Raw genomic sequence first — 17,026 nt, 5'->3', positions numbered from 1 at the left:
AGCTGCATAACACTCACTGGTGTAATGAGAAATCTTTGCTAGCTGCTTGATAAATGAATGACCTTTAACAGATGTAATCAAACCCTTATTTATCTCTGAATAATATAAGTCACACGTGAAATAAATTGTGCCTGTCAGATCATTTATGGATCTGCTGCTGTTAATGATGTATGTGGCTTCCTTAGCTCCCTGACAGACATTTTGATATCCAAATCTAGCAAAGTAATCATGCACAGCAGCAAATCAGCTGCAGTGACTCCCTACGCCGCTTAAAGGGCGATACATTCATTGAACGTTTCTATTCAGACTGTGGAGTAGAAGGCGTTACCAAATGAGACGACGCATTAAATTGAAAGTTCATGGTTATTTGAAAATCAATTACAAGGTTTAAAAAAACACGCGTGCGCACGCACACACGCACGCACATTACCTGGCTGCCCTCCTTTTGCCAGAAGATTGCCGGTTGCGGATTCCCGGTCGCCTCACATTGGAACGTGACCGTACGCCCCAACGCAACAACGTGATCTCGAGGCTTCACCACAAAATTTGGAGGCTCTAAAAAAAAAAAACAGAAAAAATATCAATAAAAGCCTTATCTTGTTATTCACTAACCTGTGAGACAGTACAGGAGTCTTCTTCTGCTTAGCCGGCTCAGAATGTTATGAAACCCTATAGCCTGAGAGGCTGACACGGCTGACAAGCCATGGTGTATCACAGTTCATAAAGAATTCTGCTTTCTCTATGGACTTCTGCAAGTCATAGCTATTTCTAATGCTCACTCCCAGTCCATTTTGGCTGCTGAAGCCAGGGGACTGCATTGCACTCTATTTATTTTAACAAAATAGGACTTTTCAGAACGGCACGTGAATAACATGAATGGGGATTGAAAACCGAACATCTGTTTGTGCCATAAGCGTAAACTCTACCAGCTTGTTCCTGTTTAGTTGGTTTATATGGTTTATAAGGTCACTTTGTATAACAGTAAACAGGATGTGTAAAAAACCATATGCTACAGTAACATTAACGTTAGATGGGGAACGTGCCTCTGCACCTGGGAATGAAGCACACTAAATCTGCACTGAGGCCGTGCGAGGAAAGATATTTTCTGGTTTGGTAAAAGTTCAAATAGTCAATGTCTGGGGTCTTTATTTTAAATTGGTTGAAGATAGAGGTCTGTACATCAAGTATCATATTGTAATGGCAGCTTTGCTGCTCTCTACATCCTTATAGAATCAGCTATCCCTACATCATGCTTGCCTACACTCCCAGAACGTGCAGCAGGAACCCGAATATGGTGGAGTTTTCCTGGACTCCCAAGAGAGTAGACGACATTCCGGCTGCCTGCCAATTGCATCACATGGAGCAGCGGAGAGCAGAAGCAGTATGGCACGAACAAATCATCACACCGACCCAGCACTTGACGATTGAACCTTGAAGGTCCAAAAAGTAGGCAGGTATGGTCTATATGAATTATTATGGGATCAAGAGCCTGCAGGTACTGCAGACATAACCAGTATTCGTGAGACTTTGGTTCCTAGTAAATTATACCTCCAGTAATTCACATTATCGAGATCTAAAAGACAAGGCTTTTAGTCATTTTGGAAATAGTTGAGCACATCACAGGGAATTGGAAAAATAATGTCCTAGTATTTTCCCCTACAATACTGGTAGGTGTAGAGAAGCGATAGGCTCAGAAATGAGTCCAACCAATAATATGGCTGCCTCCACTGTGTCAATGGATGTTATGACATGACTGTAGCACAGATTTGCTGTGGGAGTCAGATTTGTGACCTAGGCTTTAGCTTTGAATGAATAAAATACTTTCCTTAGCATTTATGTATTGTTATGTACAAATGAAGTGTATAATAAACGTATTATACAAGCATCAGGAAATGATGTACTATATTACACATGGCTTTGTTGGTGAATGTTGAATCACTTTAGTCCATGGCCAAGAGAATTTACCAAACATTGTGGTGACTCGAACAGTAAGTCATGGCAACTGGGTCGTACAATGTAAGTTTGGCTGAACTCTAGGGCACCAGACTAGACCTGCAGTTAGTATGGCAAAACACAGACTCAGGACAATTCTAGCACTGGATAGCAGAGCTTTAGGGGGGGTGATACAATGCTCTGCAATGTTTTAATAATATGACTGTGATGGCACTCCCCCTGCGATGTTTCTTCGCTCATTTTTCCTTGGCTATCAAATGGGTGCACAGGAAAGCGAACATAGATTCCTTACGTTAATAAGCAGCCATGTGCACAGCCGGCACAGTAGAACTGAATTTCCTCTTTTCCACTAGCAGAAAGCAGTAATGTTGCCTGTGCAAGTTGCTGCAAATTGCTTCATCAAGCTCCTGCCCTGCAAACTTTCCCAGTGATTTGGAAATTTCAGAGGACATAGCGGGAGAATTAACAAGTGTGATTTGTGGCCAGGGTCGTAAACTAGGAGTGTGTGAGCTGTACCCTCGCCTGCGGCACAGGGCCCTGGAGGCAGCACCACCACTGCTCCACGACACTCGCATTGGGCCTGTATAGAGGCCCCGCTGTACAGCCGCAATGCTGTACTTCCTGGCGTGGGTGGCACTGACCCCTTGGTATTACATTGTGACGTCACGTGATCGGTGGGGCAAAATCACCCTGCTCCGGGACTGTTTGCGGCACAGGTTGATACACAAAAATAAATGCATTCATTATTAAGGACTGTTACCGTGTCTTTCTTACATTCAGATACAAATGGTCCTGGCATCACTTGAGGGTTAAATGAACTGATATTTTTAACAGACAGTAACTTAGAATATGGTTTTGTTTGACAATTTTTAAAATTCACGGAAACACTTCACATTTACAGAACAATAAAAGGGGTAAGAAATTAGGAGGAAGTCAACAGCTACATAAAGTGTTACCTAATATGTAGTAGCTAAGCAAAGACTTGCCAGGATAAGAATGGAAAATAAATTCACATGGAAAAAAAAAAAGTGTGTTTAAGCGCTGAGAAAGCAGTTGTGGAAAATGAGAGCAATGCAGTGGAATTAGATGCCAGACAGAATTACTTAGAGCCATAGGACAGTTATGTGGCTGTTTTGACGACCAGACAAATCAGCTTTGATGCCCACCCTTGTGGAATCATTTGCCTTTATGCTTTACTATTTTCTCTCAGCAAAGTAAAATATTTAGAGACTCAGAGCGAGTGCTGGATTCTGACAGGTAAAATTCCAACTCTGTTTTTTCAACATATATTTATTTATTATTATTATTATTATTACTATTATTATTATTACTATTATTATAATTTATTTATTTTTTTCGATCATTGAAGCAAAATTTTAATTTATTCTAATATGAACATATATTTATAGATGTACGTGTAAGATTTCCCGTTACATTGCTGGAGTTAAAATGTTTTATAGTTTACGTAACCCTGTTATTTACTTTATTGCAAGCCACTGACATCTGTTATCAACCATTACAAACAGAGATATTACCTGCAAAGTCCCTTAAGGGAGTAAATGGAGTAAACAATGAATTTAGTATTGGAAAATAGTGTTACGTTACTTAAGCCTCTAAAAATATATATTTTATATTTAAACTTTATTCTCGGGAATTTTGGTTCAGGTCACACAATATTGGCTGTGCAATACCGTCCAGCAAATATTAAAATACTGCAGAAGGCGTCCATAGGAAGCAGACGCCTCCTGACAGCAATAGTGATCCGAGTGCAGCGTCCGTAGATGCTGCCTTGGATCCCCATCACGACCATCGGTCATGATGGATGCTGCCTTGGATCCCCATCGCGACCATCGGTCACGATGGCGGCAGCACTGGCCAGCCTGAGTAACATTCAGCTTACTCAGGCTGGCAGCTTGTGAGGCCAGGAAATCTGCATCCACCGATGCATATCCTGGCCTCTGCACTCCCGGAAAACAGAGGCGACACGCACCCGTTTATGGGAACACTGGCCAGACATGCCCCATTGACATGCTGCGGCTTGGGGGATCTGAGACCAAGATCGCAGGAACTGGTTCTGCCCATGCGCAGTTTTCCGATAATAAAAAAAAAAACTGCATTAAGCCCCAAAATAGCATCCGGACATGAATCAGGCCCTCTCTCCGCTATGTGCTGACAGCAGGCGCACCAATTCCACAGTGATGTCATCACCATTAGATGAATGATTTGCAAAACACTGCATAGTAAGTATGTTAATTGAAATGTGTTAAAGAGTTAAAATAAGAAACATTTTGTTATTCAATATATTTATTAATATTGTTACTACGGTAGGTTTGATATTAATTAGTTGAAAAATTAGTTCTTTCTTATGTCCACGAAAATGTCACTGTCTTTATTACCTGTTAACTCTGTCACAATTACCAATATTTTCGGGCAGATGGTGCTCTCACAGGTCTTTCTGGGTGTCCAGTGACAAATGAAACATGGAGGCTGATTGGTTGGTGGGTAATGGAGGTCAATGAGGAGGAGGATGGGGGGAGTGTTCCGGCCATGATAACATGATGAATATAAAATGATGTATAATAAAATTCCAACTTACCAGACACAACTAAAAAATAAAAAGGAACAAAAAGAAAATGCGTAAAATAAAATGATAAAATTAACAAGATAAAAAAAACCAACATAAAATTTTCATGAAGGCACACATAATTCTAGTGTAATAATAAAATAATAATAATAAAAATAAATAAATAAAATTTGATTAAAATTATGAATGATAAAATCCTTCTACATTACAGAGGAAAGTTTATTTGCTCACAGTGGGGTCATTTATAAACTGAAAAACATGAGTACTGCGTATTGTATAAATTGTCCATTATATAAATGGTCCCATAAATGTACCCGCATGTCCCACTTTGGAGAGCTAGCCCCTGGAATTTGCGCACAGACTGCATGTTTGGGAAGAGGAAGAATGTAATTTCGAACTCCAACCTACAAATACTTTTTAGCCATACCCCTCATTTATACCCCAAGCTGTAATATTTATCGCTGCTGGTCAGAAGTCTCAGCAGGATTAATGAATACCAAGATGATGAGATAGTCTTGGGTGTCTGAATTATGCCAATTTGGCTGGCGTACCCAAGCTTGAAATAAATCACGAGATTAAGGAGACATAAAGACTGTCTTTGGGCCTGCTGATATTAGCAACATAGTTGGGTGCGTATAAGCAGAATAGCGATTCGTAGTGAATCAGGTCCTTTGTTACCAGTGTTTATTACAATGATTAAAATACACCTTTCAAGTGCTTCCCAATATAGAGTGTCCCTGGTAGGCTAGTTTATGATTACTGGTTCCTCCAAGTTCTTCCAAAACGAAAGCCCTTTTAAGAGAAGACTATCTGTACCCCACCCTCTAACCAGTTACTTCCACCATGTAGGAGCCTTCCACACACCTAAAACTTAATTAAAATATGAAATAACATGTGAAAGTGCACAATGACGCCTAGACCATAAGAAGAGCCCATACCATTAGAAAATGCAAATTTGGCGTGCTATTTCACATATCACCTATATAAATGGGCCATAATTGAGGAATATAAACTAGACACATTCACATTGATGTTCTATGTCACATAATGGCATTTGATCTGCATGCCCCCATTTGGTCTGGTTTGTAAATAACCTTTAGTTTGAGGCATTTATATAAAAATAAAAATGGTACAAAGAAAGATGGCGGTTTTGGCCATAACTGATTCTGTTATTTTTCTAGTGCTGTTTATAAGCTGAAACCAAGAATTTGACTGCTATGGCCAATACCACCTGTATTTAATTTGCAACTGTTTCCATATGAGCTTTGCCCCTTATCTGATATGGGTATAAGTTTGCTTTTACCTGTAAGAACCAGTATAAAAATTAAATACATGGCCATTTACTAACCACAATATATACCAGCTATCAATATATGCAAATGTCATTATTAAAGGCCTAATGGGTAACGTCAGTGATTCCATTCTCCAAGTCACACAACAAGGATTTGTGCACAACAAGAATTACAATTGTGCCAGTGCGATATTGGTTTTTAGAACGCTGTTACTTTAAAATGTTCCAGTCCATGTGAAAGCAACCTAACAGCTAGATCCGCGGTGGGCAACTGGCAGCCCAGTGGTCACATACGGCCCTCTTGATTAATATTCCCCCTATGTTCCTCTACATAGTGATCTGATGTCACCGTATCAGCAAAGTAAAGCCGTAGAGTCTATGTAGCAGGTTATCAGTGATAGATGGGGAGGTCTTCTCATCAGATGGACTAGCCAGCGACCAGTTCACACTTTATCATAGTGATCTTATCCCTTGCTATGTGATCTGATGTTTCACTGCCAATGTAATGTGTGGCCCCTCTCTTATGGGACTAAGAACCACCGGTGAGGTCCCGAAAAGTATTATGTTACCCATCCCTGTGAGCTAGTGGATAATGCTCAGGAACTGGTCTGTCATACATCTAATTAAACCTGTAAGCTATCTACAGAAAATATTCCAAAAGTGCAAATTAATAGAGGCACCAAAGTACAGAAAAAAAACTCCCAAAATATAATGTTTAATATATTAAAGATTGTATCTGTGTCACAGCTGTTCAGTACATCAAAACACACGTTGACAAGGGCCGGATTTTCATGGGCTGGGTGTTGGTCTTTCTGTCTACATGTGTATTGTACAAATGAAACATATTATATTACCTTCTCTACCAAATATTTTATATAAAGTGCAACCTAGAAAGTTTATGCTGCAGAATAAACACAGCACAGGTTTCTACGCTGCTAGAGACAGCAGTGTAGCCGTTTCACTGTAAGTTTTCCTCATATTGCTATTACATACTCTATTTAATATTCGTGGTGTAAAGAGGGTTACCCCACCCCCACCCCATCAGTACACCAGGAATGTGGCAGTTGTTACGTTTCATTTCAAGCTGAAGCATAACCAGTTTGTATACATGTACAGTGCCCCTGGCAATGCCAATGGGTGCTTCTATAAGGGGTGCTGAGACCATTGGTGTTATCTCCCACTGACCTCTGTGTAATAAGCTCTGGGTACACAGACTTCTGAGTATGGGGATAAATGTGAATGGCACCTAAGACAATCGGTTGTACAAGCACAGCGATAGGCAACTTGATACATTTCTTGGGCCGCATTGGGCAGCTCATTAACCTTCAAAAAGTGCCACACATCTTATTCTCAGTAATATATCAATACATTTTATCAAATAAAGGGAGACCTATGTGTATTAACAACATATCAACATCTCTTTTACACAAGTGTTACAGCTATAGCAAATAGATCTAACTATAAAGCAGGAAGAAGCTTTGGGCCCCCAGTTGTCCGTCACTGTACTAGTATAACATCGGTCCATGAAGGAAAACAATTTTACTTTATACCATGATACCCCTAATTAGTGGGCAGGGTAAGTAGACATCTAGAAGTCAACTCAAATAGACTTAAAGCTGTTATTAGTGGAAAAAGGTGGTTCTACTAAGCATTAACTATCATTTACGCATATAGTACCTATGCAATCCATATATTTTAGCTTTTACTTTCTTTTTGACATGTCTTCTGACAATATTGTCTTTTTAAAAGAAATCAGTTTGAGAATTGCAATAAACTAGCTGTAAATATATATATAATATATAATCTGAATACTTTAGCAAGATACTGCGTTTAGCATCATACAAGGTCTCTTTTGCTGATATGTAAGGTATAGTGCATCAATCATCATGGTTCACGTACTGTATCTTTTTTATCTTAAAGAGTGGCCAAGAAGACACACAGGATAAGCTCTGTTTACTCCTGAGATTCCCATAGAATAAAGAGAAATACCACTGGCAGCAGAGACATGTGAAGGCTGCCTGTAACCGGGTCAGAAGTGTGCTTCTTTTCATGGCGCTTTTAACATAGGGAATCAATACAAAAAGTAAACATTGTTTAAGTGATGAAAGTTGAAACACTGAACCTCAAAGTTACGCTGCTCTTATCCCTCTTTGAAGACGAGCTGTAGATTACAGTCGGAAGTTCAGAGCAAATAATCTGCTCCCGGCAAACATACAGATGGCTTTTTCCCACAGAAAGAACATGATCCATATTTACTATGTAGAGCTTGAAAGGGAATATTATGTGTGTTCTGTTAGTCTCTCTAATCGACATACTCATTCGGTCAATCTTCAAAACCTATATGATGGCGGGGTCTCCACCTGTTACCCTCTCCCTTGCACCATTTCCGCTTCAAGCAGGGAATAGTATTCTTCAGTCATCTACTCTGTTTGTCCCAAGGTTTCACTGGCAGGTGGGCACTGTTGTCCCAGTGGAGACACCGAGACCAGTGCCTTCTTTTACGCAACTCACCAAACATCTCACTAGCTGGGCCAGTTGTGGTGTGAGGAGGGCAGCGAAAACGCAGCCTGGCTTGTCGGCTGGTATGAAGAATCGAATGGCCAGATGCAAAATTACTATATTACATATATATATATATATATATATATATATACATATATATACATATATATATGGGATGTGCAGGCTCGGATAGGTTAAAATTTTCCCGCGAAGTTCGGATATTTCCTGCCAAAAATCGTGTGTGAGTATATACACACACACATTTGCACTGTATATTAGAGATGAGCGATTTGGTTTGACTCGGTTATGTTCAGTTCTCAAAAAATGCATCTTTTTTGGCTATCCGGGTATCATGTGCTTTGGATAGCCAATAAAATAAATCCTATTGCGCTGATTTGGCGAAAAGAACCAAGTACACTTATCTCTACTATGTGTGTGTGTGTGTGTGTTTTTGTGTGTCAGTGTGCAACGTGTTATGTTTTTATTAATTAAACTTGTGTATTATGAGAAATAATATACACCCTACAATAAATGATCACAGATATGATGGATCTTCTTAATTAATTATTATAAGGGGATACAGTATTCCAAATATAATTAATTTTATTAGGCAATATTTATAAAGCACCGCCATCTTATCTGATGATTTAGCATTGCGCCCTGTGTATGCATGACATTGCCATTTGATAAGCCATAATTGCTAAAGTCGCCAGCTTTAGATGAGACAAAAGTGAACTACAAAAACGTCACAGATGTTTATCTTGTTTAATTTAAAATGCTCAGATGAGACTATGTAATGACATAAAATATGCACAGAGCGCGACATTATGTAACATGAATGAGGCGCTATAAAAAAAAGAGGCAGCGTGCAAATGAAAAGACCTGCAAGACGCGTTGCGCTCTTTGTTCTTGTATTCAGTGGAGAGTGACAGACATCATTTCAGAGTTGGATGTAAATGTGATTTCATTAAAATCCGTCCTGGCAAATATATGTCACTTTAAACATGATTTATTTAAACTACAAGTGGAAGAAAATTACTTAAAGCTGAATTCCATCTCTTGAGCTCTTGTAATTAAACATATTGTCTGTGAATAAATAGGATTCTTTTGCTAGATTTACCAGTTTAATGACCAGTATATTGCTTTGCCTGATGCGATTGCCCTAATGGAGACGAGTCAGCAAGCCTTACCTTGAACAGTTAATACCGCTGATGCCTCTGCCTTGCCGACCATGTTTTCTGCGATGCACGTGTACGATCCCATGTCCCCGGCTGTTACCTTTCGAATTTTCAGCGTGTGGTCATCCCGTATTTCATACCTTCAATACATTATAAAAGCATTATAATATATTAGCACATGTTATTTCATAGTCCAATTATTCTACTGCCAACGCATTGGATGTTGTGCCTGGTGTACTATTCACTGTCAGAATGGATTTGCATTATATTTTAGTTTGGCATTTAAGGGTTTATTGTCTATATTTACTTGATATAAAGCTTGACCACACCTTGTTTTAGGCAGATCACCATCATCTTTTCTCCAGCGGACAGTAGGAACGGGATCGCCTCGAGCCTCGCATTTAAATTCAGCGCTGTCGTCTACTGTTACTGCCATGTTACTGGGCCTCCTCACAAAGGACGGTCGTTCTGCAATGCAACACAAACCGATTGATGCTGTGGTCGTCCTTTTATCTCAGTCAGTACAGAACAGTACATGGAGCATGAGTTAAAGTGTAACTGGGTCATATCACATTTTGTTGAAGTTTATCAGTTTCACTTCAGAGTTTGGGTTTGTGTCATGTGACAAATATCGGAAAGGTGACTAAACTTTATCAGGATTCCTCCAGCCAGTTTGGGGTTTATCAGACACTGGATAGCGATGGGTAAAAAATGTGGTCGCTCAATCTGGAGACGTATCAAACATTGGAGAGAGATAAAGTGGAGAGAGATACCAAGGGGTTTACAGTATGTATCAAGCAGGGAAAAAAGTGTGGAGAAGTGAGCCACTGGAGAAGTTTCCCATGGCAACCAATCAGCTCCTACCTATTATTTTATAGACTGTAGTTGACAAATGCTGCCTTAAAGCTGATTGGTAGTTATGATCAACTTCTCCACTGGTTCACTTCTCCACACTTTTCACTACTTGATACATCAACCCCCAAGAACCAACTAATCAGCTGTCTGTTTGACTGTTTTTGAAAAATAACAGTTAGAAGATATTCCCCTTTCCAGCTGCTTCACCACAGGCCTTCTCTGCCAATTTCCTACCCTTCCACCTAGCTCTGAGCCCTACAATGGCTAGTAACGGCTCCCTCCTCTGGGACCAGCCCTGTACCCTTCTCCCCGCCCACTTTATAATATTCCTCCCCTCTTCCCCTCAACTCCCCCTTTGTACTTTCTTTCTCCCCCCTTGGATACAAACACCCCCCACCATTAGAGGCACCCCACTACAGGTGTGAGTGAGGGTAATGTATTACTACTGGTGTGACGGAGGGATTGTATTTCTACTCATGTGAGGGAGGGGAATGTGGAATGTGTTACAACATGGGCGAGGGATGGAAATGTGTTACTACAAAGGTGAGTGTGGATAATGTGTTACCTCAGAGGTGAGGTAGTGGAATGTCTTACTATAGCAGTGAGGGAGGGGATGCATTACTAGAGAGGTGAAGGATTAATGTGTTACTGGAGTGGTGAGATTTAAATGGAAACACTAAATATGTAAGGTCTGCCAAGGGGAAAGAGGGTACATCAGCTAGTATGTGTATATACATATATATATACTAGCTAATGTATTTTGCCCAACCCCCCCCCCCCTCAACATAAAAAATGTTGTGGCATCCCTGGCTATGTATAAAAAATGCCATTCCTCTTCCCTTGCCAAAAGTTAAGATGTGGAACTGAGACAAATTAATATGTTTTAAATTGTATTTGATTACAATATGTCTGCTTTTAATTACATGAGAACCAACTACAGTATATCTAAGCGGCTTTATTCCTTCCAAGCTCATTTTGAATATAGGACTGAGAACAAAACAACAAACACACAAAACAATACTGTATGTTGCCTATAGAGGTTCTAAGACCTGGGTAACTGCCTCTTGTCTGCGATCCTGGCCCTAGGTTCCTCACAATTGCCCCTCTTAGCTATTCATCAGAGAGAAACATGGCAACACAACCCTTTTATTAGAGGCTACAAGTCAGAAAGTAACTCCATGTGCGTAAACACTGTTATTTTTAAATATATAATTGTGACCAAGTTATCACTATGAGGAGAATGTGAAAAATGATGATTACTTTCTGTTCAGGATTAGTGCTCTTCTCCAGAAGATATAATTATGATGACAGGCAATCAGAAAAAAAATCTCTTTATTACAGCCAAAAATAACAAACAGCACCTGTTTCAACAAAAAGCATTTTATCCTCTGGGACTTTTTAATTTTTTTTGGTGCGGCAATAATGCAGTGTAAACTAATTAATGTTTTCCCAAAAAAGGGTCACACTGTGTATCTCTTGTTGATGGTTTGAAGTTATCTACATGTTACATCTCTAAATGTTTTCGTACAGATCTTTGGGACAAAACTATCCACAAAGACACTGAAACCATGCAAATCTTCTTATATCAAATGATTTTATCCTGCCATCCTAGCATCATGGACTCACTAACATTTTATAAGTAAAGTATGATTTGCACGTTTGGAGCCGCAAGTGTTTTTAGTCTATAGTATTTTGACATGGAAAGCTACTGGTTTCAAGTGACGTGAGCTGCCTGTTCTCAAGCTAATGAGGAAACGTTCTATTCAGGAAAATTTGCAAATACCCCTGTATTTATAAACAAATCACCCTATTCCGACCCTCGACTGCCTAGGACACTATAGGCGCGTTTCAATTAGTCCCATTAAATGAATGGGTGGTAATTGATTGCCAGACAGTATTCAATTGGCCCCGCTTATCGGGGATTTATTTTCAGTTTTCCTCAGACCTGAAAAGAAATCCCCGTTAACTGTGCAGTTATCGGGTGATAACTGCCAATTAACACATAGGTCTGTGAACTTATCACGGATCCTGTGCGTTAACGCCCGATAACCGGTGTTTACTGTGCGTTAACAAGGCTATTGGGTGAATGCAGGAGGCTGATTGCGTTAAAGCCCGAAGCTATCTGACGTTATTGCCCACAGTAATTTACCACGGGTAATTGAATTTCCCCCCTATGTATAGCACAGAAATTGTATTTCACAGCATACGTTGTTTAATAAATGTCTCAGTCCTTGTACTGTAATTGAATTATATATTAGTACCATCCTTCATTTATTAAGCACCTGTTTATTCTGCATCTCGGTAAATTATATTGCAGAGGAGTCAATAATTTTGTTAACACACAATATTTTTGTAAAAAACAAAATGAATAAATATGCCCGTGAGTCCCCTTTACAAGGGAAAAATATAAATATAAAAACGAACCCAAGGAATATAATTAGGCTAATTTATTGTTTTGTTTTGATTAGTTATTAGAGAATTGCATTTTACTACACAGTAATAACAACTACCACATAAGTTCTATTGGAAAATACAAAACAACCAATATAAAAGATATTTACATTTAATGGGAAAAAGAAACTGGACAGCGCTGATTAAACCATATTTCTCTTACCTAGTACTGTGAGTTCCGCCACTTCACTTTCTCTTTCTCCAACCATATTGGTTCCAACACAGACATATTTTCCTGCATCGCTTTTTCTTGTGTAGGTGATCATAAGCTTTCCTCCTCGTATCTGAAAAATAATGAATTTTTGTTCATTGAACGTATGTAATCTTCTGGTATCTGAGTAGCCGGCCACCCTCCTCGCCAACTCTCCCAGCCTCAAGGATCTGCCTGCTGCCTCCAGAGAGCTACGACGACGCAGTGAATTGCGCCAACGAGGCTGCCACAAATTGCAGCATTGTACAGACAGGGGCAACACCATACATAGTGCGACACCCACCTTATCTCCCACCTGGGCCACCCCCTCTGACATCAGCAGGTATATTATATAGGTATATCTGGTAACTGTCATATTACACCAGACCAGACATGGGTTACAGGGGATGTAGTCGGCATACCGGCGTGCAGAATGCATACCCAACCCGGTTACAGAGTACATTGCTTACACAATGCTAATAAATAAGATTGTCAGGGGTCTATTTACTAAGCAGTGTTAGGAGGTAGAGTGAAAAGTGATAAGAAAGAGATAAGGTGCCAGCCAATCAGCTCCCAACTGTCATCTCACAGGCTGTGTTTGAAAAATGACAGTTGGGAGCTGATTGGCTGGCACCTTATCACTTTTCACTCTGGGCCTGATTCAGAGGCGCTCACAAAAAGCGAGCGCTCGCTCTGAATCAGGGCGGGCGCTGGTTTTTTTAGGAGCGGCCTCCTGGCCGCTCGCGTAGCTGTGGGTAACCACCCACAGCTATAGCGAGTGGCCACGATGATGGTCGCGATGGTCAAGGAGACCATCGCGACCATTGGGCTTGTGACGAGACCCTTGTGGTAGGGTCTTGTTCATCGCAAGCCCCAGAGAGCTTTCGGCTCTAACAGAGTCGGAAGCTCTCCACTGACATCACTCATGATGTCAGTGGGGCCGCCCCCAAACGGCAAGCGTTCCCTCAGGAACGCCTCCATTTGGGCAGCCACCCCCCCAGCCCGCCCACCAAACAGGGCGAGCTGTCACTCAACATCGACAGCTTGCCCCCTTTGGTGCGAGACCCGGAGTGACGGATTGCCGGTCGGTAGCCGGGTCTCGCGCATGCGCACGACGGAGGCGGCTCCATCGTGCGCATGCGCTGTGGGCCACCATCGACCCGGTTGCGAGTGCTCAGCGCTTGCAACCGGGTCTGAATCAGGCCCTCTGTCTCCTAACACTGCTTAGTAAATAGACCCCCTCAGACTGTTATGCTGAAACTATTTTTTTGCTAAATATTGCACATTGTAAGATAGCGACACTGTCAGTGCAGTAGTTTACAGAAACTTCTGATTCATGATTTTTTTGTTTTACATTTGTGTTATTAAACATTGACCAAAATGATAAATATTTTACTTTGCTATAATAAATATACTATACGTTTTTACATTTTGCTTTGAAAGTTTTCAAGTGTAAATAAACACACACACAAGTTCTGAATTATAATACATCTTAACACAGCATCTAGATCAGTATTTTCGTAAAACAGACTCAAAGGGCAACCATACTACAGTGTCACTATAAACATTCATAGGACAAAATCCAATTAGCCAGCCTATTCAATTAGCAATGTTTACCCTGCACATTAAGACCCAGAAGTGGACTTTTCCTCGCAGCTTCAGGAGCTGCGAGGAAAACTTTGCGAGAACAGGAACCCTCTGGGTTTTAACCCATTGAATCCTTATTTTAAGCTGAATCAATGACTAGTACACAGTAACCAGGGCCGCAACTAGGGGGGGCTAAGGGGGCATGTGACCCGGGTACCGGACTTGAGGGGGTGCCGGGGAGAGGCTGCCCGGAGGCTAGGTTGCTGCTCTTGTGGGTTTGGAGCCGCATCCCGGCACAGAGACACCGTCAGTCTAATATGGTGCCGGTCGCAAGCCAATCAGTGCTCGCGAACCGGCAGCTAATCAGCAGAGGCTGCCAGTCCGTGAGCTCCAATTGGTTCGTGAGCAGCGCCACATTACATTGATGGCACCACTGACAGTTGCCCACTGTGTGGCAACCCCGCCCCGCGCCACCACATGGCCCTAGCATGTAAGAGAAGGGAGATGGGGTCCTACTGTGGCATAATGTAAAGGGGGCCTTACTGTGGCATAATGTAAAGGGGGCCTTACTGTGGCATAATGTGTAAGGGGCCTTACTGTGGCATAATGTGTAAGGGGCTTTACCATGGCATAATGTATATGGGGCATTACTATGGCATAATGTGCAATGGGCCTTACTGTGGCATAATATGTAAGGGGCCTTACTGTGGCATAAATGTATAAGGGGCATTACTGTGGCATAATGTATAAGGGGCATTACTGTGGCATAATGTAAAGGGGGCCTTACAGTGGCATAATGTGTAAGGGGCCTTACTGTGGCATAATGTAAAGGGGGCCTTACTGTGGCATAATGTGTAAGGGGCCTTACTGTGGCATAATGTGTAAGGGGCCTTACTGTGGCATAATGTGTAAGGGGCATTACTGTGGCAGAATGTATAAAGGGCATTACTGTGGCATAATGTATATGGGGAATTACTGTGGCATCAATGTATAAGAAGCATTACTGTGGCTTAATATATAAGGAGCATTACTGTGGCTTAATGAATAAGGGGCATTACTGAGGCTTAATGAATAAGGGGCATTACTGTGGCTTAATGAATAAGGGGCATTACTGTGGAATAATGTATAAGGGGCATTACTGTGGCTTAATGAATAAGGGGCATTACTGTGGCTTAATGAATAAGGAGCATTAATGTGGCTTAATGTATAAGGGGCATTACTGTGGCATAATGTGTTGTAAGGGGCATTACTGTGGCATAATGTATAAGGGGCATTACTGTGGCATAATGTGTTATAAGGGTCATTAATGTGTGGCATAATGTGTTATAAGGAGCATTACTGTGGCTTAATGAATAAGGGGCATTACTGTGGCTTAATGAATAAGGGGCATTACTGTGGCATAATGTGTTGAAAATGACATTACAGTGGCATAATGTAAAAGGGCCTTACTGTGGCATATAGTGTAAGGGGCATTACTGTGGCATAATTTATATGGGGCATTACTATGGCACAATGTGTAGGGGGCCTTACTGTGGCATGTGTGGTGGGTCATTACTCTGGCATAGTGTATAAAGGGCATTACTGTGACATAATGTATAAGGGGCTTTACTGTGGCATAATGTATATGGGGCATTACTATGGCATAATGTGTAAGGGGCCTTACTGTGGCATAATGTGTGGTGGGGCATTACTGTGGCATAATGTATATGGGGCATTACTGTGGCATAAATGTATAAGAGGCATTACTGTGGCATAATGTGTAAGGGGGAATTACTGTGGTTTAATGTATAAGGAGCATTACTGTGGCATAATGTGTTATAAGGGTCATTAATGTGTGGCATAATGTGTTATAAGGAGCATTACTGTGGCACAAAACCACACACCATTTTCATCCTCTATGTTGTATTTTTTTTGGGGGGGGGCACCAAATTATGGCCTTGCTCCGGGTGACAAAACTCCTAGTTTCGGCCCTGCAATAACACAGGGTTTCACATGCAGGAAAAGGACGTTTTATTGAGTAGTTCCGGGAGTGAAATGCGGATTGTCTTTTCAGCATGTGGGGAAAATACAATTCATGGAAGCCTCATTAACACGACTGCAATAATTCCCTTCACAAGCACTAAATAAGACGGATGACAAAATGGATGAATGGAATAAGATTGAGCGTTATAGTAAGGAAAAAGTATAACATTTCACACAAGAGAATATTGAAGCCTCTTGCGTTGTTGGTTTGAAAAGGATAGACCTAATGCGGCAATGCATAATGCTTTTTTATTATTATTATTTTTTTTTTTTAATGAGCATACCATTAAGAATGCAAAAAATAAATAAATAAATCGCTAGGAAAAAAAATGGTTTATATCTTTTACAAGTCTGGCAATGTGACTGCACAAGTGTTAATATTGGGAAATAGAAAAGCAACTGCCACGGTCTAT

General features: G+C 40.8%; 1 protein-coding gene across 1 annotated transcript in view; it reads right to left on the bottom strand.

Moving 5' to 3' along the window:
• ROBO1 (roundabout guidance receptor 1) overlaps positions 1 to 17,026 on the bottom strand; it is a 607,752-nt gene that overhangs the window by 105,061 nt on the left and 485,665 nt on the right. Inside the window, exons 4-7 of the mRNA XM_088442732.1 lie at positions 12,978 to 13,098; positions 9,838 to 9,976; positions 9,521 to 9,648; positions 431 to 555 (exon numbers count right to left, since the gene is read on the bottom strand). Coding sequence (XP_088298858.1) covers positions 431 to 555; positions 9,521 to 9,648; positions 9,838 to 9,976; positions 12,978 to 13,098 — 513 coding nt within the window. The remainder of the gene's footprint in view (positions 1 to 430; positions 556 to 9,520; positions 9,649 to 9,837; positions 9,977 to 12,977; positions 13,099 to 17,026) is intronic.

Source organism: Taudactylus pleione, unplaced genomic scaffold, assembly GCF_031769625.1.
Source record: "Taudactylus pleione unplaced genomic scaffold, aTauple2 ptg000316l, whole genome shotgun sequence".
NCBI classification, from domain to species: Eukaryota; Metazoa; Chordata; class Amphibia; order Anura; family Myobatrachidae; genus Taudactylus; species Taudactylus pleione.
Note: the sequence above shows the minus strand (reverse complement) of the source record. Positions and strands in the feature narration are given on the sequence as shown.